General features: G+C 32.9%; 1 protein-coding gene across 2 annotated transcripts; it reads left to right on the forward strand.

The window, feature by feature from the left end:
* The first annotated feature begins 1,018 nt into the window (after nucleotides 1-1,018).
* Nucleotides 1,019-23,431, forward strand: LOC148599543 (irregular chiasm C-roughest protein-like). 2 transcript variants are annotated; one of them, XM_088557079.1, is made up of 7 exons: nucleotides 1,019-1,144; nucleotides 2,586-2,918; nucleotides 3,731-4,012; nucleotides 19,339-19,587; nucleotides 20,140-20,409; nucleotides 21,210-21,536; nucleotides 21,829-23,431. In XM_088557079.1, the coding sequence occupies exons 1-7, from the start codon at nucleotides 1,096-1,098 to the stop codon at nucleotides 22,383-22,385; spliced, it is 2,067 nt and encodes a 688-aa protein (XP_088413205.1). In that variant the 5' UTR covers nucleotides 1,019-1,095; the 3' UTR covers nucleotides 22,386-23,431. The 2 variants fall into 2 exon arrangements, with proteins under 2 accessions (XP_088413205.1, XP_088413207.1); XM_088557081.1 differs by lacking the exon at nucleotides 1,019-1,144 and adding an exon at nucleotides 1,195-2,128.
* The last annotated feature ends 3,304 nt before the right edge of the window (nucleotides 23,432-26,735 follow it).

A 26,735-nucleotide genomic window follows, 5' to 3' on the forward strand; every position in this document is an offset into this window, starting at 1 on the left:
TTTGTAATGGGTTTCTCTGCCCTATACTATAATACCCCTGTACAAAACAACACCTAGATAAGCTGTATTGTACTTCCATTCATCGTGTACTAAGTTGCAACCCTATATTTATACTACGAGGAGGAATGGCCCGTCAGTAAAAGCTTTATCTTTTAATATTCTAGCTGGCCGAGTGTTATAGCGCCCTGGACTTAGCGCAGGCGGTCATGTCGTAAATGCACATTGACAGGTCTTACATCGTTGGGATTTTTCCAGACCCATATTATACATGTATATATGTATATATAATGAAGTCTTAAGCAAGGTTGCAAATTTGCGAGGCAAATTTAGTCGCTCCCTCAGCGGGATTCGAAATCTTTCTCTTGTCTGACAACTATGGCAACAACGCTTCACCAAGTCCAACGCTCTAGACTACTTGACCAACTAGGCTATAAAATATAGATTTCGTTAACCAAGTGATTCTTCCTCGTAATTTAATCAAGAGCACAAACATTAGCACATGATGTAAATGAATGGGACAACCTCTGATGGTATCTTGTAAGATATTAGAGAATCTGCAACATTATACAAATACAACCATCTCAAGTATATAATACATAAAATCAGTCTAATGGGATGTAGCAACTCAACCATCTAACTTGCTAATGCATTACTATGTAGAAACATAGCATACGTATAGAATTTTAATACAAATACAATGGATGCATGTGTGTATATAATCAAGTCTAAGCTACACCCCAACTCTATGTATGTACGAGCTCGAGATCTGCGGAGGGAACGACCAAAACCTTGCTTCGCAAATTTGACATTTCTTACATCGTTGGCAATTTTTCAAACCCTTCTATGCTTGCATTATCTTCCCTGCATCATTTTGATCCGATAGAGCAGTGTAGCGAATTGGGTCGTCGCATTCTGAGACGTATATTTATACTAGAAATGTAAAGCATCACATAAAAGTGTACATTAAATTTTGAGTAGGCAGTTCTTTTAAATATTAATTGATATATTGACTAAAAATGAGGAAATTATTTGTTTCCGTTTGAAAGTTTGAATGTCAATATACTGTAGTACTTTGTAGCCTTGGGATTAGTTACGATGCACAAAAAACTCGGTTTTCTTTTTCTGATTGTTTATTTGATCGTTGGTAAGTCCATTATAATTGCATTAATGAAATAAGTATATTACATATTACCTTTAAGACAAGGGTGAAATGATCAATCTTGTACTTCCAATTAACGAGAAATGTGAATTAAAGTTATTACGAAATGATGAAGAAACTGTCAAGGTAAAATTTTATCTGTACCTGAAAAATAAGGATTGAGTATTTGAATACTACAGTATACTTTAATCGGTTTACACAAAAAAAAAGACAAAAAAAAAAAAAAAAAAAAAAAATAGTTGTCCTTTGTGATCCCTATGCCTACGCTGCAGTTTTGGACAGTCACTTGAAATTATTCTGTTATGATGAAGTACTTTATTCATTATATAAATACACTTAATCGTTAGATTTATGTTAGTTTATTAAGTACTCCTCAATCTAAGAATCAGGCAAAATGTGTATAAAGTGTGACACATGAAGAAAAAATACACAGATTATTTATTGCATTATACAAGTATTTATACCTCACAACCTCAAGAAATTACTGTCAAAGTATTTATAAAGTTTGCATTTTTATGATATTGATAGGTCAAATTTAGTTGAAAAGCAATATGGAAAAATGGCGGGAAGATTTGCCCGAAGTTTTTACTTATATAAGCAGTCAAAAAATATCTATGACACCAATGATTCAGTATAAATTTAAATAGTCTAAGAGTTGTTTTCTTGATGTATTTGAGGCAAAAAAGATCAAATTGAGAATTACGATGTGCCACCCCTTGCCCGATTCTTACACAGAATGGTACTTGATAACATTACTTATAAAAAATATCTTACTACATCTTTTTTTTTATTGAGTGTAGAGAACAATATTTTATTGTTGATAGACTTTTAACCTGTTTGATATTTAGAATTGGAAGAAAAAATCTGACATACAACCAATGTATTTTATATTTGTATTTTAAATGTGAAAAACGAAAGATTTATTTTCAGAATCATTAAAAACAGACAGGACAGAAAAAAAAAACACGCGTAAGGATTAATTTTTCTATATAACATTATTGAATTTCATTTGTTTTGAAAAATAGCAATTTGGTTACTTATTTCGTCCTGATTTATGTTTTTAAATATTCGGAAACTATAAACTGCCCGATATAGTCAATAACACAGTGAGGCAAAACCAAAGGTCTGTGACGTGAAGTTTTAACAGTATGACCAGTCTGACATTATGATTAGTATTGTCTTGAATCGGAAACTTTGAGGTTGTGATGTGTCTTTATTTATTACGAAATACCAGAAATGACATATCATTCTAATATTCAAAGTTTAATTAGCGTATAGATTTTTCATTTGAATAAAAGCAGGGCAGAACAACTATTATTCTTATTATACTGGTGAAAAATAGTTTTGCGTCTGTCAAATGAGTATTCAATGATGCAAACAAATTTCTGTTTTACGGATCATCTATTTAGAACACTTTTTATTATAGAATCAGAACCATTCAAAGCAACAATCGTTTATGTAAATGATGGAGTAAATACTACACTCAACTGTGACGTAGATATTTATAATGGTTCATCATGGGTTGGACCCTGTTTATCATACACTGAGAGATGTCTCCCCAAAACCCATTATTATGATGGTTTAATAAAGAATCCGATGATTTCGAGTTCAATCAGTCTTCAAACGTCCAAAGGACAAGAAGAAGGAAGCTATAATCTACATATATCAAACGTTACTTCTAAAAACAAAGGCGATTATATGTGCGTAGGATTTAAAGGAAAATCAATACAAACTAAGAGATACGAACTGAAATTAAAAGGTAAGCATTTCCATTGATTTTGTTTTGGATTCTGCAATGGATTTTTCGCCTGTTCTTTAGCGATCCAGATCATCAGTAAATCTCTAAGCATACGACCCAATTGTCAACGTCACCTTTATTTTGCAGATCACTGCATTTACTAATGAAACATTTGTTGGGGATATTATCAATGACATTTCTAGTAGAGTTATTTTCTTAGGGTAACAAGTCGGGTGATGTCTTCAAGAAATTGCCAAAACCTTTTGCTGGTAGGTTGTTTTGTAGTACGTACTGTGGCATTTTTATGTCGTATAGCTAAGATATATCTTATTATGATAAAATATTTATGTTCGTCGTCTTCGATAAGTATCAAACAGTGTCCAGGGTTGTCGTTGATATATTATATCGTATTAGACAATGCATGAAAGGTAAATGGTAGACTTTTATTATAAGACTGTTTAAAAATATTTTTCTAAAAAGAACTTTATTTATGAATGCAATGTGAAATTTGATAGTACTTAGCAAGCATACGAAGCTATTAAACATTTTTGTTAAACAAAAACCGAATATGATTGTGTCACAAAGATTTCCGGTTCTTCTCTGGGTTCAGTCTTTGAAAATAGTTTTGTAAATGTTTCTCTCATTACCATGCATCACATGTATTTTAAAGGTATTTTGAGATGTAATCAGGAAAGAAATATAAAAGAACGAATGTGTTTTCCTGCTTTTCGAGCAACGTTTAATAAAGCTACCATAGTGTTGTTGTTTACTTTTTATTTGGTCTTACAATTTTACTTTAATTATAATCATTATTCCGTATTCAAACGTTTTAGTTAAGCCATCAAACATATCAATTGACAACATCAGTTTTGACGGAAGTATTATCGGTACAGAGGGGAAAGATTTGGAACTTGTATGTTCAGTCATCAGTGGTGTACCGAAAGAGAACATGTCATGGTACAGAGGATTGTCTCTGGTCAAAACAGGAGGCCCTGGAAACATTTCTTACTCTTTTGTTCCTAAACGCGATGATCACGGTCGGACGTTTTCCTGTGCGGTTCAGAATGAAGTATTAAAAAAGCCGTTGGACAAAAAGGTTACCCTAAATATAAAATGTAGGTATTAACAGTGTATTGCAAATGCAGATTATCTCATTTACAACCACTGCATGAATCTTATATTTATTTTATTACATTTCGAAATGTAAAAAAAGTTTTATGAAAAAGGTACATAGAAAATATTGATAGAAGATAAAAAAAAATTAAGAAATAAAATATATTATATTTATATATACGACTACCTTGGCACAATAGAACGATATCTGTCAAAATTAACCCCTTTTCGACTTAAAAATAGGTTTTGTTTCGACAGATATACACTTTACCAAGCTATAGAATACACTTGAATTAAAAGAGAAGACCATGTTATTGTACAAGTCATAAATATCGAAACTAGTCTTTTAAGTGTTCATGAAAATTAAATTGAAACAAATTTATTTTCTTTTCTTGACTATTTAATCGAGATTTAAAATTAAGCAATTTGAATTTACCGCGTCTATGGGCGCCAACATGATCGGTTGAGTTGTGACGTCACGAAGTCGATTTGTAAAGTGAACGTAAATAGGTAATTGATTAGGATATCCGAAGAAATCTCAAATTTGGTACTTTTCCCCTATAATTTCAACCCAAAATAAACAGAAAAAGAGATAGAGGCACAACATTTAAGCAAATGTCAGACAACATTGACGAACAACAGGAAGACAACCAGAAGACTAGTACATGTAGTATGTCAAAGGAAAATCTTCTTCCAAAGAATGTTTGTGTTGCCGATCAAAAACGTCTAGAATGTTCTCTGTTATCATTCATCCATCGTAAACTTGACAAGGCAACATGTTTTGGTGATTTGATAAACAGGATCGTAGAAATATTTACGGAATATTCTTTGTTAACATAGTATTTGCAGTACTTGTATCAGTACCAAACCAACTTAGTGACGTCAAGACCCAATCGGAAGCTATCGGTTAAAATCAATAAAGTCTGCTTCAATCTCCTTCAGAAAGGAGAGCTCTGAAGGATGGCTAATTACATATATTTCAAAGATTTTGAAATTTGAATAGCATTGAGTATTTTATAAAGGCGCATTTAGCATTAAAGGATATTTATTTTTGTTTACGTGGGTATGATTTATCATAAGAGCCGAACTTAACATTAAAGGACTTTAAAGAGTGTCTGGTTTTGTCTGCTTTCCGGAAAATTCAGGGATCAGCTCAAACAGAGGTTGGTGTACTTGCATTTGTATATATGATATTTTAAACAAACATTTATATTTTTATGACACTTAACAGACCGTCCAGTTGTTAAAATTCCCGCTAGAACTCAGTCAGTTTCTATAGGAAACAACTTCACCATACAGTGTCTGTCAGAGGGCAATCCATCTACTTACTTGGTGCACATCCGACATAAACACACTCTACTGAAAAGTTGTAACTATTCTACATGCAACTTTACGTTGATTAGTTCACGTAAAAACGATGGCAACTATATCTGTGAAGCGCAAAATGAAGTAGGAATTGCAAATGCAACTGCCACAGTTAAAGTATTATGTAAGTACATAAGCAATGCTCGTATATTGTATCAGCAACATAAGATAATTGGAAAACGAAAAAGTAGTACTGTGAAATTGAGGGAAACGTGTATGCGACATCACTTTAACTAATTTAGTTTTAATAGAAACGACGACATCGTTTTTAGGTCGATAACAAGCAAGTTTGTACAACAAGGGACACTAATGGGGCTTCATTGTTTACTTGAAAGCACCCTTGCGTAACACACACATACACAAGAGGAATCGGAGAAATACAAATATTTACACAGAATAGTCCTCTAACAACAAAGGGAAACACTTAACCCCCTGGGGAATTTATGGGATTATGAATTTAAGCTTCCAAAATATGTTTCTTTTCATAATTTTGGTGTTTGCCATCTGACAATTACTGCAAAGTATAATATTTCAACAACAAAAAAGGGGGGTCGAGTGCTTAAAAGGTAGCATTTTAGTTTTTACAGATAGATAACTATCACGCGGTTAGTAACACGTCAAAATGTAAGATATCTAAATTAGATATGGGACCTGTTTATTGCTTACACCAAACTCTTTCTTAAATCCATAAGGTTATTTGAATAACATTATCATTTTATTTTTTTTTTAAGAATAATGCTACTCTCACCCCAATAAAAATGAGACAATTAAAAACAAAATAAATTTCAAATTACAATTGTGATTGAAATGATTGCTAACTCTAATCTATCGTGGAAAGCTTACAAGCAATTAACATATTCATTACATGACGCAATTTGTAAAAAGTAAAATCATATGCACAATGCAATGATTTTCGACTGAAAAGGAAAATGATAATTTAATATTTTACTTCAATTTTACTATTTTCTATCTCTTTTTTGGCCGTCCCGTGCAGGTCTGGGTGTCAAAAGAATAGGCCTGCAGCAGCGCTACGCTTGTCGTAAAAGACTTCTAAAAAGTGCTCAGGAACCTAGCCGGGGGCTAGGCGCTCTGCCCACAGAGCAACTGGGATGTGTGCCTCAGGTAGTGGAATGGGATACCCATGGCGTGTTACATGCTGGGGTTGTCAGGCTATAATACGGAAAACCTGACCGCAAACCATAGTGGTGCACCGCGTTGGGAAAAACGCCACGTTTCTCGCACGTTAAAGAACCCTGCTGTGGTATTCGATAGGAATAGGAACCTTTGCGCTCTGCCACAGGAGGCTAAATTGCTCGGCTCTGTCCATCCCCCTTTTTCTAGTGGCAGTCTAGATTTGACGACCCTGTTGTCCCTGTGTCCCATCCCTTGTTTCATTTCATCATCATTCATGTTCATTTTATCATCTATTTCATGTTCATCGCCTGAATACAGCTGAAACATTGCTGCTCGGTCGTTTTACCCCAACAATCAATCAACCTTTTCAGGCCAGTTAAGGACTGACATTTTGAAAACATGGTCCCAATGTTAGTAGTATTCGTTCGTTGAAAGTCATTTTGAATAGTTTTTACCAATTTTATATTGAATTTATCTCCTGAAGATCCAATTTTGAGGACACAACCACATGCTTTGAGTGTTATTCTCAGTAGTCCAAGGTTACAGACGGTACACCGGTTAAAAACTCGCACTGAATAAATTCTTTTTTTTTTTAATTATTTCAAGGTACCTTTTAGTCATGAATAAACTTATTGGACTATAAAACGTTCAGATTATTTTACAGAATAAACAATCGTTTGAATCCTGAAAAAAAATATCTTGTTCTGTAATTCTTTCTTCAACTTTTACTGGACTATGCAAAATAATCAATAATATTTGATTATCCGGAATAGCCCTTTTATCTTGGCGTTAAAGTGCTTAGGGAATATTGGATTTTAAGTTTATTTAAATTGTATACCCTAATTGTAAAAGTTAATTCAAAACCTTCAAAAGAATTGTCATTCCTTAAATGAAGGCCTGTTTGTTGTTTTTTCTGAACTTTTTTTTAAAATATTTTATACTTTTGAGTCCAAATATTAAATAGGGTGCAATGGTCCTTTTTTATTTTTATAATAATAATAATAATAATAATAATAATAATAATAATAATAATAAAAATCAATTAAGATCGATATTTACAGCATTCCTGAAATAACTAGTAGGAAGATATTAAGAAATGATAAAGTCATTGATGAACTACTATTACTAAAACAAACTAACGTGAGTGTCGACATTCATGGGAAGACTGTCATTATCACCGGATATACAATTAGCAAAACCATTAAGTCTGTGCAAGAAAGTGACTTTACCAATTACACATTTGTAATATCAAATGCCAAGGGGTCTGTTAATTGTACAGTTATTTTAAAAGCCCAAGGTAAGTAATACCTTAAGTAGTGATTTTGTTACACACACACACTTTGCTGCGTTTCATTTTATTCCAAATATTGTAAGAACAAAATGAAAAGGATTTTATATAAGAATTACTTTTGGAATGTTGTACTCAAATCCTGTACTTAGTTGAACTTTGACATTTCCACAACTATTTCAATTTTCTATAAAGTGAAATTTGTTAGTACGAAATAATAGTAGGTACATGCATCTAGATTATTTAATTGTATATTTTTATCTGGATTATTTTCTCATCATATTTGATAGGAAAAGACTGAAAAAAGGCGGGCCTAAAATTTATGAAATATTATTTGCAAATTTTTGAAATTTTCGAACATTTCGAAATTTAGCTAAGAGCCATTAAAACCGTATTCCTAGAGTATTAAAATTAATTTTAAATCATTGTCCACTATTAGATGTTCCTAACATACCTTACATTGAAGTCGTTAGCGTCGGAGACACACACATTGCAGTAATGATAAGAAGAAACTTTAATTTTCGTAAAATACAAGCCTTTTATAGCGAATCACTGGAATTGCTTTGCAGTCATCAATGATACGTTTGGCAACAATACAGCATTGAGAATACATAACCTTGAATACGACATAGAATATTGTGTTCAAATATATTCTCCGAATTTTTTTGGTGGGAGTAATTCAACAACGAAATGTTCTATAAGAACGAATGGTTAGTAAACAAATCAAACAGTTAGTACGGAACGAGTGTCTGCGATGTCCTGTTATTTAAAGAGGTAGGGGGTTCTGAAACCCGAAGGGCTAATCATAGTTTTGACGGAAAAGTCATACGGAAATGGAATCGTCAGCAGTCATAGAGGGGATGTTGTTAGAAGTCTCCAATAGTCCCTTTGTTCGAAACACCGTCATTTGTTACTTGAGACTACATGCCCAAATGTAATGACAAGTTATTACAAACGTGATCCGACGTACAACCGGTTAAAGGTTTGAACTTCCTGACTAAATTTCACTCGATTAACAACGAGGATACTTGGCCTTTCTGTGAAGCTTACTAAACTGTCTTTGTGATATTTATTTCCTGGGAAATATTGAATATGAATTCACCAATTTATTAATTGTTCCGAAAAGAGAGTCTTAGTGATTGTTTCCGTGTCTGAAGGCCGATTATGATAATATGAATAATATAGATTTTGTTCCATATCGAGAACACGTGGGATATCGTGGGAGTAGTTTCCTAAAATGTTGAACTCCATTTATGGCGAATTATGATATGGTAACTAAATACATGGAGTAGAGTAGGAGACATATAATAACCAATAACATTTTATAGAAATACAATATCAAGCAACTAAATCATATACACATTGTTTAATCAAATACGTATTCAAGAAACAACTTTAAAATTGTGCGCCAAAATAAGTCTTATTTGTCCAACAGGGGTTTTTACTTTCAAAAGCGCATGATTCCGAACTTCTTTCTCCATTCTAACAGAAATTCATCCAGAAAAAATAAGATTGATTGATTGATTGATTATTGGAGTTTAAGGCCCGAGCAGCAGTATTTCAGCTATATTCAGACGATAAATATGAGATGGATGACACAATGAACATGAAATGATGTTGAAATGAAAAATGGGACGGGACACAAGGATAATAAGGTCGACAACTTTTGATTGCAACAAGAAAAAGGGAGGTATGGGTAGGTTCGGGGAATTTGGCCTCCAGTGGCGGAGCGCAAAGTTTCTTACTCCTATCGAATACCACAACAGGGTTCTTTAACGTGCAAGGAACGTGGCATCGTTCCCAAAACGGTGCACCACTATGGTTTGCGGTCAGGTTTTCCGTATTATAGCCTGACAACCCCAGCATGGAACAGGCCTGGGATACCCCATTCCACCACCTGGGGCACACTTCCCAGTTGCTCTGTGGACAGAGCGCCTAGTCCCCGGCTAGGTTCCTGAGCACTATTTATTCGCCTTTTACGACAAGCTTAGCGCTGTGCAGGTTTATTCTTTTGACACCCGGATGTACGTCTAATAAAGCTACCATAGTGTTGTTGCTTATTTTTTATTTGGTCTCACAATTTTACTTTAATTATAATCATTATTCCGTATTCAAACGTTTTAGTTAAGCCATCAAACATATCAATTGACAACATCAGTTTTGACGGAAGTATTATCGGTACAGAGGGGAAAGATTTGGAACTTGTATGTTCAGTCATCAGTGGTGTACCGAAAGAGAACATGTCATGGTACAGAGGATTGTCTCTGGTCAAAACAGGAGGCCCTGGAAACATTTCTTACTCTTTTGTTCCTAAACGCGATGATCACGGTCGGACGTTTTCCTGTGCGGTTCAGAATGAAGTATTAAAAAAGCCGTTGGACAAAAATTCTGAGACGTTATATATATATATATATATATATATATATCCTTCTTCAACATAAAATTTATAAAATTTTATGAGCATAAAACTCATACAACTTTAGGAGTGATTGTACCTTTATCAAAGGTACATATGAGCAAATGATATGGAGCCTGAATGAAAAGAACAAAGGGGGTCTTTTTATCAAATTTAAAAATAAAAATTAACTGTGGAAAACAATTAAAAAGGTCAAAATACAGTTGTAAGTAATAGATATATTTGGTATAGGATTTTACATCCTTCAATAAGTTTTAAAGTGATACTTTCTTTTATACCTTTTCTGTTTTTGTCTTCTAATTCATTTGATTATAATGCTACTGATGACAATTTACTCCTTTAATTAAGACTTGTCGACATATTTCACAACAATTTTACAACCTTCCAGGGTATGTTCAAATTGTGACTCCCCCAACGAAGTAGTTTATTGTTTTATTATTATTTTACATTAAACTCTGTTTACCATATAGACAAAATCATTATACAACAAATGTTTTTTATCATTGAAAGGAAGCGAAAAGCGTTGATACAAAAGCTATGAAATATGCCCCTGCACATAACCTGATATCATAAATAAATGGGAATGGGGACTATGTCTAGAGACAAATACAAGCTAGGACGAAAAGCAACGCAAATAATAATATCAGAAATATAAAAAAAAATATTGTATATAAGTGGTTACATGTTTGATACATGATTAAAAGGCCATGTTTCTATTTGTGGAAAGTTTTCACCTCATATTATACAAACTAACTTACCTTTAGGAATGATTAAAAAGACAGCTGATTCGTATCTTTAACTTCAAAGAACTGTGTTAACAAAAAATTATGAAAACGTGCTAAAGGACGTGTCTTTTGTATTGTTTTGTATTGTGATTTTTCTTTTCTTTTAATTCCTATGTTCACATTTAAATAAATATGCAGTGTTTTCTCAAAGGCTATTGTTTTGTCTTAGAAAACCCCCTTTTGAAACCTCACAAATGTTCTATAATACTAACCTTGAAATCGCAAGCATACTTAACAATCAGCAGAGTAAGAGTAAGTTGTCCATTATCAAGTGAATCTTGTACGAGCAAAATACGACGCCGAATCATTGGCTTGTTGACTGTAGTGGCAAGAGTAAACTTGGTATTTACAGTAAGACTTGGACTATCTCTTAATAATTTGATAGAATATGTCTTTTTTTCGAAACAGAACAACCACAAATCGGAAGAATCTAACCACACGCTACTTGTTGTTGATACTTTGACCGCCATTATTAGATTAAATGTTAACTTCCGATCGATCGATAATATACAATCAATATGCAGTGATATGAGTGCCGTGTGTCGTGTGCTATGAGTCCAAAACCTCCCCCAGCCGCATCGTAGTAATACAGATGCATATTTCAATTCATTCATCATTAGCTTTACATATTGAGTTTGTATCGACTTTCTTACCTTTGAATAATCATAAATAACAGTTATCAGCACATAATTAAAAATGAAAATAATCGTATAAGATGTAATAATTATTTTACCAGAAAATATTAATATTTATCGTGTCGAATAAACAAATATAAACGTTTGGTATCTGTAACGCAGATTCCTGAATTTATATCAGATTTGAGCAAGAAATGAAGTGTACTATAGACTAAAATAGCATATCATAGACAAAAATAATTAATTATTTTAATTTTCCAAATTTCATGGCCCAAAAAAAGCAAACAAATCAAGTACAATGACTGTAGCATAGATAAACTAAGTGCGATAAAGAACACTAGATGCTTTTTCATTAGCTTGGCTTTTTCATTTTAAAGATATTACAATTCTTGTGTAGTTTTCTGTTATTGGAAACCAAATGCAGGTACATCCAAGTTGTTCTATATATTGTCTGGAAATGATCTTTAATACATGCTATCCATGTTTTTTTTATGTATTCCGCGAACAAATATCTTAAAACAAGGATTTGATGTTTATATTTACATGTAAATGTTCCATCGATTTTATGAGTTAAACCTAAACACAGCTACAATATTAAAGAAGAGTCATGTTAGGTGAGCGTTCAATATATAATTTATTTCAAGTTAACATTAGTGAAATACACTTCATTTGTAAAAGGAAATTAAGGAGATTAGTAATGATTGCCACTTCAGGTTAACAGTTAGGGTATCACAACAATGCGTATTGTCTTATTAGATAATGTAGAAATTCCAGTCCTAAGGGTGATGCTGGTAGTCATTTCTAGAAACATAAACCCTGTCTAAAGAAACGGGAAATGTTGGCAATAATAAGATTTGTTTCTTATGAAGTATAATCCATTAACTTGCAGTTTTCTGCATTGGTGTCCCAAAAGCGTCATAAGAGGGTTTATGAAATAAACTAACACAATCTAAGATAAATAACTATTATATATCTATCATTTTAAGTCAACCATTAGAATAAAGCGTGTGACACTTTAAAATAAAGACTGAATCAATATTATATCAGCTATCATTGAATGGTTCAATATTTTCTGAATTTTGATGAAATCTACATGCGCTTTTATACACTTATAAATGTGTAATATTCTATTATTCCTGAGTAAGGCAATTCCGTTTTATTCTACATACATACATCATTCGAAAGGGAAATGGTGTTCCTGAAGTCATCTGTTTTTCATTGTTGACAAAAAAGGTTTCATTAAACAATATATGTAATGAATCAATATTATATCAGCTATCATTGAATGGTTCAATATTTTCTGAATTTTGATGAAATCTACATGCGCTTTTATACACTTATAAATGTGTAATATTCTATTATTCCTGAGTAAGGCAATTCCGTTTTATTCTACATACATACATCATTCGAAAGGGAAATGGTGTTCCTGAAGTCATCTGTTTTTCATTGTTGACAAAAAAGGTTTCATTAAACAATATATGTAATAAATCAACCTAAGCAGCGTTCAAATACCTATATTTTACAGCAGAAAGTGCGAGGCACCAATTAACCAAATATGTGAAAGCTGGGGAAACACTTACTCTTCCTTGTTCTTCAGATGACTACAAGACATCATCATGGGAAGGTCCTTGTTTATCGACACTGTCGTGTGTCGTCAACACACTAACTTATTTTGATGGGTCACTGATGAACCAAAATCTTCCTAATTCAATTTCTCTTCTTACTGACCACAAACATATTAAAGGAGGTTATGATTTGCAAATATGGAACGTTTCCTCAGAAAATGAAGGCATTTATAGATGCGTTGGAATTCAGAATGGTTCTTTCTCAGGCACAAGTTACGAAATTGTGTTGAAAAGTATATATTTCATAAAATTAGTTTATTATGTTCCACACGTATTTGCCCTATTTTGTTAACCCTTTAAATGGCTATAGGTAAACGTAAGTAATACACATGTACTCTTATAACTGCTCATTGTCGGTAAATGGTTTATACATATGTAAAAGTTCAAATAAACAACCCTGCTCATAGTCGGTAAATGGTATATAAATATGTATTTGATGAGAATAATTTCCTGAACTAACCATTTTATTGAAAGTGTATTAATTAATGGAAGAAATGAAATGCGTAGTTCAAAATATACTTTATAATATTCCGTATCTTTCGATTCATCATTTTAACTGATGAAATGATATCCGCCTAACGATATATCATAATTTATCATATGCTAAGTCTAAAATTGTGCACTTTCCCTGAATGGTTTCATATGAGACACCTATACGAAGCTAACCTAGAATAAACAGAGTCACAGATATTTACATTCATTATTTGTAGGAAGCCAATCAAACATTTGGATAAAGAATTTGACATCTGATGGCATAATTCATGGGGTAGAGGGAATACCGTTATACCATAATATGTGTAGTTGACAGTGGTATACCCAAAGAGAATATTACGTTGTACAGTGGGCAAAACAAACTTATAGTCGGGGGACCAGGGAAATTGTCTTACGTTTTTGTTCCCGAACGGGAAAACAATGGCCAGACATTTTCCTGTGTAGTTCAAAGCGAATCATTAGATGTTACATTGGAAAAACAAATGATACTTGATATCAAACGTAAGTACGCTTCTCTTATCGAGGTCTAGCTTGCCATCTTGTTGAATGTGCTTATTTTCCATGCTTGAATTAAACATAAAATTATCAGTAAATCTGATTAAAAGCCTGATTGACTAAATACTAATGACCAAAGACATACCATATCAAAAGTAATGAGAATAATAAAAAAAAAAAAAACAGAAATGTAATTAGAAGATTCTTTCAAATGCATTGTGTGTTGGAACGGGTGATTTTGTTTTCATTTATAATTGGTAATATTCCATGGTCATTTATCAAACGTTCTAAGTATGGAAGTGAAATGATCAATACTCGACAAAAATAATTTTGGTTATCGTCGTACCCTTGCTGCAAACTGACAAGGGCAAAAACTGTGTTTAACGATATTTTGACCCCGCGAAATATTGACGCCGGGTTTACAACATAATAACGAAATTTAGAACACTCTTATGATAATTTGACCACGTTTGTATAATATTTAAACCCCCGTGATATATTGACCACTCTAGCTGCAAGTCGAAAGAGGTGAAAAAATCTCTCAACAGGGGTTTACAATATCACTGCAGGGGGGTTTTATATCGCAGAAGGGGGATTATAGTTTCACAACAGGGGGGGGGGGTTAAAATATCCCACAAGGATATTAAAATATCGCAGCGAGTAGTTATAATATCGCATCAGGGAGTTAAAGGGACAGTTAACCTTTGCATTAAGTAAGGCTCTTATGAAAGTCATACCCATGCAAGCACAAATAAAGAAATGAAAAACGCGCTTCTGTAAAATGGTCAAGGCTAGCTATGCAAAATTCGAAATCTTTGAAACATATGCGGATAGCCATCTTGCAGAACTCTCCTTCTTGATAAAAGAAAATAAGACTATATCGATTTTTACCGACAGCTTCTGATTAACTCGCGACTTTACTAAGTCGGTTTGGTATTGATGCAAGTACTGCATATAACAAAGAATACTCCGTAAATATGTCTACGATCCTGTTCATTTAATCACCGAAACATGCTGTCTTGTAAAGTTTACGATTGCACAAATGATAAAAAAGAAATATTCCAACAGATTTTTGACCGGCAACATTAACGTTCTTTGGAGGAGGCCATTAGATATTCCTCAGACATTCTAGTCTTCTGGCCGCCAAACCTGTTATTCGTCAATGTTGTCTGATATTTGCTTACACGTTGTGCCTCTAGTTCTTCTTCTTTCTTCTGTATCTTTGGGTTGCAATTATAGGGCAAGATTTGCGCTTTCTTCGGACATCGTAATCAATTACCTATTTTCTTTCACATTACGAACCGACTTCATGACGTCTCAGCTCAACCGATCATGGTGGCGTCCATAGGCGAGGGAAATTCAAATTTCCTAATTATCAATAGCGATTTATTAGTTAAAAAAGGAAATTATTTAGTTTTAATTTAATTTTCATGAACATTTTACAGATTAGTTTTGATTTTATAATTTGCTCAATAACACCATAAGTCCTTGAAAATATCACAACAAGGAGGTTAAAATGTGCCAATAAGGGAATAAAATGTATGGCATCAAGGAGTGATATCATCACTATAGGGGTCAGGGTTGGGTTCAGTTACTTTATTGAGTATTTGAATGCTTTCAAATAAATTGCATTTTCCCTCATTTCCTTTACATTGCAATTACAGTGATTTTTTAAAAATGTATGAGATTGATTCATGTAAATTGACATTTTCACATGAAACAATACATGTACATGTAATGTATAGAAATGGCAGGATTATATCCCCATTAAAGAACGCAATTAATCTTGTAACATTAGTAATATATGACTAAAACGGTACAGATTTCAAAAGTTAGACTAACCAAGCATTATTTAGTTTTAATCATCAGAAGTTTTATCAACCATTCTGCAACGTTCTGGGGAAGATGTTTTCCAGGCCACACTAGATAACAGATCAAAATGTGCATACAGTTTCTGAGTAGAATACCCTAAGAAATATTTAAACCAAAGTTGGTTCTAATTGGTTCATTACGTTCGTCGGAGAAGAGTTTTAAAAACATGTAAGCGACAACGGACGACGACGACGGATGCCAAGTGACGGCAATAACAATAGAACAATATGTTTCTAGGGAAGTCATTCTTTCGGCGTTTTAATTAAAAAATTGTGACCATATGAAGCTGGGGATTTATGGTAATACTTTGTCTAATATTGCATATAATTTGACAAAATATAGTTGGGGCGGGGATTTAAAAATAAGGATTTTTATCGCGTCAGTTTCTAGTATTAAGGTAACACACAAACCTTTCATTTCTTGATGAATGAATGTTATTTCTTTACTGATGTGGTTATGGATTTAAAACATATCTCAAATAACTAGAATTATGCTAGTAAATATCCCTTGAGAAATAAGAAATACAGATCAAAATCTTTTTTTTTTTTTGTTAAGGTTGGATAAAAATCTACCATTTAAGTTTTCTTAGCCTTTTATTAAACACAATGCAGTGGCCAATATTTTCTATTGAAATTTCACGGTTGTCCTATTCGAGGTCATCTGTGAGAAAGCTGTAAATATTATCATGCTAGGTATACCCCTACTCATGTCAGTCAGTAAACAAAATCTTTTACAAAATATGCTGCATCTGTTTAAATGCTCGTACAAATTTTAAAATCAATCCAGCCAGTGGGATTTTTATGACGAAAATTTGCTGTATGATTACATACAAAAAAATGTGAAAGTGAAAGAAAACCGGAAGTAGTTATCAGAGCGCAACCAAAATCACTGACAACATATGCCCAATCTATGTTAAGCCACATGTCAAATATAATCTGTAGGAGTCAAGATTTTGGTGAAAAACAATTTTGCCAAACAGATGGACGTACGGGTTTATTCCTATTCCAATTAACCACCCTCACATTAAAGTATAATTAGGCAAGTTATTATTCTAAAATATAAGCTATGATTTACCTTAAATACAAATTATGTTTGATCTCCCTTTAGGCAACTGGACATCACGAATTATTAAACTCCTTCATACACACCTTCGTATAATAGTAAAAATTATCCAAATTAATTCTTTCGGCAGTTCGGCAAAAGTTGCATTTAACTTTTTTTACATATAATCTTTAAGCTGTATTTCCTCTATTAAAGGGCCTGCTGTATTAACAGTTGATTTAAGTTCATATACAACTTCCCCATAAAATTTTAACACAATGCCTTGAGTGGTTTTGGAGTAGCTGAGCATAGGATCATTGCCGATGTGTTTTTCTCACAGAGGGAGTTTTGCTGAGGTTTTTTGTAATATTGTTTACAGAAAGATATAATGAAAAGTCTGAACACTTTTTGTTAAAAAAGATACTAGTCAAAAATATATATTGCAAAGATTTGACATTGTTGTAAAGAAGTCCCCTTTGTCTACGGAAGATATAATTAAAAGTGTTAACACATTTCATTTATGGGGGAAGCCATATATTGATATCAAAATATAATACCTGTAGCACATTGATATATTATTACTCAATTTATTTATACGTCAATGTGTGTAATTGGATTGAAAGTAATTAATTTAGAGTAAAGTTGAAAAGGACAATAAGAATATAATGGTTAATAATATAAAAATAAAGTAAAAAGCTATATTTGTGTTGCATTTCATAAACATTTTATATGTATTATATGATATTTTAACGTCGCCTTATGAACTTAAACACCTGTTGCGATATTTTGACCACCTATTGTGACATTTTAACACCCATGTTGTGATATTCGAACCCTCTGCTGCGATATATTACTTCTCTATTTTTATATTTCAAACCACCTGTTGCTATATTTTAACCCCCTGCTTTGATAAATTATATCCCTCTTGTGATAATTTATTCCACTGCTACGATATTGTCTCTCCTGTATTGTGATATTTTATCACTTGTTTTTTTTTATGCTGTGATAAATAATCTCCAGTCTGTGATATATTTGTTGAGATATTTTAATTCCCTCTTGCAGTATTTTAACCCTTTGTTGTGATTTGCTTTTTATATTTTAACCCCATCCTGTGGTATGCCAAACCCTGTGTTGTGATATTTTATCCCACCTACTGTGATAAATTATCTCCCTACTTTTATATAACTCTATCTGTGATATTTTTACTAACTTCTAATGATAAATTATCTCCCTGCTGAGATATTTGATCGTCTCTTGCTGCGAAATCCCCCCAGTTTTTGATATTTTAATCCTCTGCTGTAATATTTTAGCCCCTTGCTTCAATGTTTCAATCCTCCTGTCGTGATATGTCAACCCCCTGCTGTATTAAATCATCTCCGTACCATCATATTATGACCCCTCTGTGATATTTTAATCCATATGTTATGATGAATTATTTTCCTGTTGTGATATTTGTAATGCCCCATGTTCCAGTATTTAAAGCCCCTTGCTTCGATATTTTAATCCGCCTGCTGTCATATTTTGACCACTGGTGATTTTTTAACCCTCTTGTTGTGATATTTTAACACCCAGTAGATATGTTAACCCCACTGCAGTGATACATGTTTTTCTTGCTGTGATATTTGACGCCCTGTTGTGATTTGTAATACTCTGCTGCCATATTATTACACCCTGTTGTGATATTTTAACCTAGTACTATGATATTTCAACCCCCACTCCGTTGCTATATGTTAATTTCAATAATGTGATATATCCCCCTATGCTGCGATATTTCGACCCCTCCCCTCATTGTACTATTAAGAAAAACCTTGGGGTCAATATTTCATACGATTTATTGCCCCCGGAAGTTTAGATATCATATGATGTTTAACAACGGGGTCAATATTTCGCGGCATCAAAATATTATATGATTTGTTATAATTTATTGAACTCGTAGCTAGACGAAGGGTGATTGAAGGTAACTCAACTCAAACAGTTAATCGATGTATTGACTCATAAGGAGAATATCTCCATTTTGTATTGGAAAGTAATGAAAACTTTAAAATCTGTCAAATGTGAGCTCAAAATATTGCAAAATCAAAAATATAAAGATGTCTCTTTTGCATCTCCCAAATTAAGTTTGATGTTGTAAGTACTTTCAATCTAGTACATGTAATATCTTGTTTGTGGTGCTTCTACAGACCGACCAGGAGTCTATTTTTACGAAAGTAATCCAACAATAATAGAAGGTAGTGAATATGGGATAAAATGTTTGGCTGATGGTAATCCAACTGCATTAAATACATCAATTGTAAAACATGAGTATCCAGAATTGAAGAAAAGCTGTGGAAAATCAACGTGTAGCCTGCACATAGGAGGTTTACGCCATGACAGTGGCAATTACACTTGTACAGCGATGAATGACGTCGGAGAAGGAATACTAGTTTTATGTAAGAACAATATAAAGTTAAAGATCTATATACTCTACAATGCAAATGTACAGAAAAACTGTACAAAAAATCGGACGTTAAACCCCAACAAACAAACAAACAAACAAACTGTACAAAAAAGTATATGATATGATGTCTTTTCATGTGGGAAGTTTCATGACGACATGTTTACATGTATATAAAAAGCTTTATATATATTCTAAGTTTGTTTATAAGCGAACAGTTTTGATAATGTTATTAGAACCGATTAAAACCAGTAAGGTTAAAATGAATTGATTTTCGTTTGATATTAAATTATCAACCAACATCAATCTTTTGTTGGTATGTAGACATCACTTGGGCAAGTAAAGGGGTTGTGGTCGTTGGAAAAAAGTTGTGTAAAAGTCGTTGTTGCAGTAGATAACAACGTGTGACCATGAAAATTTCATTTCGATCTTTGCTTTTATGCAAAAACGTTTCTACTATTATAATTCAATGATTTAGAAACCCTGTATAAAAAAGGTTTCATAATTTACTATTATTTACTATACTTACGCTTTTTGATTATTGTAGATCCACCAGACGTAAAAGTTTATTTGCAGGCCAAAAGACTACAATGCACTGCTAGAGGAATACCAGATAACTCCACCTTTCTATTTTGGAAGCATTTTTCGCATCAGGGAACACATCTTAGGACATTTGAAGGCTCAGAATACTTCCAGTTGTCTTTATCCCTCAATAGATACTTGCTAAATGGTTTATACCTATGTGAGGCAACAAATGGCATACCTGATAGTGCTGGGAATATTGTCAGTCGTGGTAATTATTCTGTCCAATTCTCTGGTACTTTCATTCACATTGTTGTGTTTTGTGTTTAATGTTGGCTTCTGTTATCATTAATAGTGTCGGGTAATCGAAAAGTCACATTTCAAAAACCAACAATTCACAACGTTAGGCTATGAATAAATGATACCGACCCCTTAAAACTCCTAATTATATATTTTTTTTAATTGTGGTTATTTAACGAAGTCAATATGTTATAGATGGACCCATGAAGATTATATAGACCGAGTACTAATTTCCAGGTTCCATAAATTATGATGGGTTTCATATATTCAAATTGGTCCATCTATAACGTATTGAAAAAGTATGTTATTCACATATTACATATGTAAAAAGTGCATTTTGGAAACGATATTGTATTTTGTTGATTCAAACTTCTGACTTGGCATGTTATGTTCACCATAAAAATCAATCAAAATTCATCCAAGACAAAGCCTGTTGAAATTGTTCGTCATGGCAACGTCAACACAACAAAATTACGCTCAGTGTGTCAAACTCTTCCTTTCAACCAAATGTCATTCAAGTTTTTTTGCGGTTTGTAAGTATCTTCATTACGTAAACTAAAATAGTCGTATTTATCATTCAATACATATGGTCCTAGTTGTTGACTTTGTAGTCAACTCTTTCTTGACATTGATTGATTCTAAACGTAAATATCGTAAAAAAGATAAGAAATTACGTGTAATGTGATTGTGTGATGTGATACTGTGATGTGACAGTATCAAAACCCATAACATGCAGTAAAAATGTTAACTGAAGTGAGATCTTCAACAATGTTAAATATTTTGTTTTTATTTCAGGCAAACCAGAGATTTTACCCAGAACAAACCAAGTGCAGTTTGGTAACTACAATGATTTAACAACACTCAAAATATACGTTTACAGTATTCCACCGTTATCTGATATTAAAATAATAAGGAACGAAAGTTTAATTGAAAAATCGAGACTACTAACAAAGACGTATCATTTCATTAAGGAAAACATCTTTGGTAAAGACGTGTTGATCAAAGGATACACAATAAGTCTTCAAATTCCAACAGCAGTGGCGAGAGACTTCGGCAATTACACATTTCTGCTCTTCAATGCAAAAGGGTCTCAAGCATTTACCACTCAACTGACTTTTAATGGTAAGACAGAAGAACATTTAAACTGTAAAATATTGCAGAACCGTTGAAAATTAACTTTATAAATAAATGAAAATAGTCGGACATTAGTTAATTTAAAAAAAAGTAGAATCGCTATATTACCAGTGAAAAAGTATTTTATCCGAACCAAATCCTTTATAATATGTATATATTTTCTTACTAGCCAAAATTTGTTAAGGTTTTGTATGGCGTTGTAAGATACTGCAAAACTTGAACAGCTTCTTGCAACTTGCATTGTTAGAGTGTTGATGCATATCATATGAATGAATTTCAGGTGATGATAATAAAAAAACTGGAGAAGTCGATGAGAAAAACTTCCTGTCTGGATATTTGATTGGAATATCAGTTGGTTCGGCCCTTGTTGGAGTCGTTATCACATCTTTGTTGTGTCTTTGTATCAGGATTATGAAGAAAAAGGCACATTCATTAACCATTCACACCCAAGAAAATGATACCCATTATGACGAAATTGGTGAAAACGTAGAATCATTACACCAAATCAATGCAATAAATGAAGTTGGAGAGGTAGGTATTTCAGTGTCTCGTAATTCGGAAGCTATTCGACATGAAACTCCATCTGATGAACACTTACGAATAGAACTTTCTGCTGCAATGGCCACAGAATACCTGGAACCCACGACTAAAGATGATTCAGGAGACGATACATCAATCAATTCATCAACAGAAGTGGAACTAAGACAAATTAATGTCTATGAGAAAAATGACGAATATAGTAAAAGTAGTGAGGAGTCTAGCTCTCAACAAAAGAGAAATATTTACTTAAATGTACAAACCGAATTGCGTAATTCATACCAATGTCTCGTTAAATGAGATTCTGAGGAGAGTGACAATAATGGGTACAATCAGAGTAAAGATGAGATGACAATGTTATATGTTCCTAACTACCATAATTTATAAGTTTAACATGAGTACGTAGCTTTTTAGTTTGACAAGCCTGACACATGTACATGTATATTTGTAACACTACACCAACGGTGACAGTAGGGGTAGAATCCGCTCATCTCAATGCATTCATCAGACATAGTGACTTTTGAAAGACACATTTAGCCAAAATTGCAAGAATTTTAGGAAGGTGATTTAGGTGAACTCATAATTTTTGGGTTAAAAATGAACATGAGATGTGTGCAGCGTAATATGGCAAGTTTTCTATATAGTTTACCTAATCCTTGAATCTACAATATGCTCTATTTAATATGAAACTCAATACGTATTTATCCGTATTATTCAAACCGTCTTCATTATGTAAATACCAACTGGAAATGTTCAAATTTTATTTTGGACGGATATGACAAATGCTCATGAATTTTTGCTACCACAAGGACTTCCTGAGTGTAAATTTTAAGGATTACTGCAATGTTTTTTTAAACTGTATACATAAAAGATGTATGTTCACATCGTCCATTGTATGAGGTGTTTCGGGGGCAAATCAAGGTCACACTATTTGTTAAATCTTGATCTCTTCTTTTAATACATCAGATGATATAAAACCGTAAAATTTCATTTTCTGATATTTCAGATGAGAAAGTGTGAGACATTTATGATAACTTGTGTGTAATATTAGTGCATAAACAAATGCATTTAACCGATTGAAAAGTCTTTTTTGCAATAAAGACACGCCATTTTACATGCACCTGGTCCATGTTCCCAGTGTTTAGTGGAGTCCGAGTTGCTCATTTACTTTTGTTACTTTTGTATGTATGATTTTAGTTACTTTATGTTCTTTGTTGTGTATGTCTGTTTTCCATGTCTGGTCTTTGTCCTTGGATTAGATTCTTTTGATTACCGCTATAACCTTGGTTTCCTTGATTACTCTAGCTACAAATGAGTAGATGAAAAATAAAAATAGAAATTTTTTATATTATGTTTGTTTTGTTTTGTTTTTGTTTTTTTGTTTTTGCTTTTTGTTTTTTTTTTTTGTTTGTTTTTTTTGCATTAATAATTTCTCGATGATTTGCTTATTTAAAATTAGAAACGAGAACATTTACGCATGACCTGCTGAAATAGATCTGTACTTAACTCTGACGTAACGACATATCAATTGGATATTTTGAGAAGAGGCTTTTTCCTCAGACTACATTTTTTTCTATATCAGGGCCAGTACGCTCGATCTTAGTGCATCAAGGGAAAATACCGCAAGAAACTGTAATTAAGTAAAACAGTAATACAGTTTTGAGCACAGTCGTTAGTAATTAGCAAATAACAGCTTAAGATTTTTTACAAATATTTAACAGAAGCTATCCTAACTTTAAGAAATATATGCAATTTTACGCTTACCCTACCGGTGCACCTGGTCCATGCTCCCAGTTTTTAGTGGAGTCCGAGTTCCTCATTTGCTTTTGTTACTTTGTATGTATGATTTTAGTTACTTCATGTTCTTTGTTGCATATGTCTGTTTTCCATGTCTGGTCTTTGTCCCTAGATAATATTCTTTTAATTACCGCTATAACCTTGGTTTCCTTGATTACTCTTGCTACAAATGAGTAGATGAAAAATAAAAAATCCAAATTAGTTTTTGCTCTTATGGAATGATAGTGTACTAACAACAAATTAACATTCTTAAGAAGGCTCACTGATCTAAAGATTTGCGTCCACTGCTCAAGGGAATGTGCATGTTTTCTGTATTCCGTCAAAATTGTCTTTAAATCATTACTTTGTGCAGATTTGTTTAAAAATGTTTACTTATGTCTCAGTTAAATAGCCTCCTTAAAATGATTACTTTATAACATATAGTAAATAAGTTAACCGTTTGTTCAAAATAAATCTTTCCATTTTCGCATTGTCGCACCTGGTAATGTTTGCGCCCGTGATGTGATAATTTATCTCGAAAGGAAACCAAGTACACTTTTCTGCAGTTTGATTACAAATTATCTTTAAATGAGATCGAATTCTTTGCTTACCCTACCGGTGCACCTGGTCCATGCTCCCAGTTTTTAGTGGAGTCCGAGTTGAAGCTCATTTGCTTTTGTTACTTTGTATGTATGATTTTAGTTATTTTACTATAATCTTGGTTCCCTTGATTACACTTTCTTGTTTTAATATCATTTTTATTTCTTAGAACATATTAAAAAACAACGTTCCCATGTCCCTGCTGTCTGAATGAGTTGAGAGACAAATTTCATTAAACATCACCATCATCATCAAAGTTAAAAACCATCGATGGACCATGACTAGTTACATGTATTAAATAGCTTGATAATATCAATATGTTGAAATCTTAATTAAGGTCAATATCATTGTCACAGTCACTTGACAAAAAAGAGGTATTTAAATTATCCTGCTTAGGCAACAAACTTTTCTTTTCTTTGATTGCTAACAACACATATATTCAAACATGAAGGGAACAAAGGTTTACTGATACTGGTTTACAATATTGCAAAGTTATTTTTTAATATTGGAAATTCAATTTGTAATGTAAAGTATTACTAATTCAGAAAATTGTTATATTTTAAAAACTTTTTTTGATATTATAAAATGAATTTCTATTCATTTCCATTGCCGCCAAGTCTATGTAAGAGGTCGTCGGTACAGAAAGTCACACTACTTCCAGGATAAAAAAGCATACGTTTCTATCACTAAACTTTGCTTTTACTTTCTCCGGCCTCTAGTTTGGTCCCACTATCAACAATTTGTGAAATAGGTTCATCTTCATATTTAGAAGTCGAGTTTGTCGACTCAGTTGTCACATTTTCTTTTCTCATTTTATAGTCATCATGGAGTAGTGTCTGGTGTCTTTTTCTACACTTTAAACACACGAGTCTATGTTTACAGTTTACACTTCGGTGACCTCTTTTCAGACATCCATAACAGAGAGCCTTTGATTTCAAATATTTTACACGTTTCGGTACTGATATGGTAAGTATTTCTCTACACTCTTCTATCTTGTGACTTGGACTTGAACAGCATGCACAGTTCTGATTAGTTCATTGCTTCGATTATGTCTCAATATCGGTTGCAAAACTGCTATTACTAGGTTGTGAACTATGAACTTTTGCGAGTTTTGTGGCTTTGTTCTTCTGGGTTTGGAACTTTGTGAGTTAGTCGTAATAGCTGGTTTCCCATATATAGGATCGTTAAGTTTACTTGCTGCTTCTAGTGTTACAAATTGGACAAAATCTGATATTTTGACGGATTCACCTTTGTCTCTAATATTCAACACAATGATTCTCCAGCGGTCATGAAGATAGATACAAAGGGATCTTCTGTAGTAGCAACTTAATGTTTTCTGAATATTCTACAATTCTGATTAATTCTTTGCTCTGAATAGCGTTCATGCTCTCAGTCAGAAAATTGAGAATTCGTCAAGTGTTTTTGCATTCCCTGGCTGAATGTTTGGCCATCCTAGTGCTTCCTTTATAAATGCATTTGCGATACCTTCTTCATCGCCGTATCTATCGTTTAATTGCGTCATTGCTGCATTGTATGCGTATTCTGAATTTAACTGTCCATACTCGGATACTACTTTATGGCCTCGCCATATATGCACTGAAGCCATAAAAAACTGATCGTGAACATTATCAAGAATAAATTTTAAAATACTTTCCCAGTACTAACAAGGCGTTGTCTTAAGCCGTTAATAACATGTCGAAATAAATGATGAAGCCATCGATGTGTCAGAAATCTACTTCAACATAATATTTCTTCGTTCCGGAAAGCCTTACAAATATAAATATAAACAATGCACATTTGTCAGCTTAAGCAATAAATAAATAAATAAACATACATATCTTTTCAAGGACAAATAAAAAACAAACTTAAATAAATACATCTTTTAATTTGTTGACAATTTTTAATGTTTATACCGATTTGCCTTTCATAATGAAATACTAATATCAGCATAAAAATACTGAAAGCTTCAAAATAAAAGACATTTCAGACACATCGAGAAGTGAAGGATACAAGACAGCACAAAAGAAACAAAAAACATTTGCAATATGAACTTCCACTTAAAACAAGGACATGTCATGCCCTTCAGCGGCACCTGTCAAATTATATGTGCATAAGCAAAATCTAGTAAGTCACAAGTCCATGTGTTATAAATCCGGTAAATGTGAATTTTAATTAAAACATATCTTGTTTCATTCTTGCGATAGAAACGTCATGTCAATTGTAGTGACGACGATCAAACTCTTGCAGTGATGATGACAAAAGACTGAAAACACC

This window comes from Perna viridis, chromosome 13 (genome assembly GCF_037379345.1).
Source record: "Perna viridis isolate PV_CMFRI_1.1 ecotype Kerala chromosome 13, ASM3737934v1, whole genome shotgun sequence".
NCBI classification, from domain to species: Eukaryota; Metazoa; Mollusca; class Bivalvia; order Mytilida; family Mytilidae; genus Perna; species Perna viridis.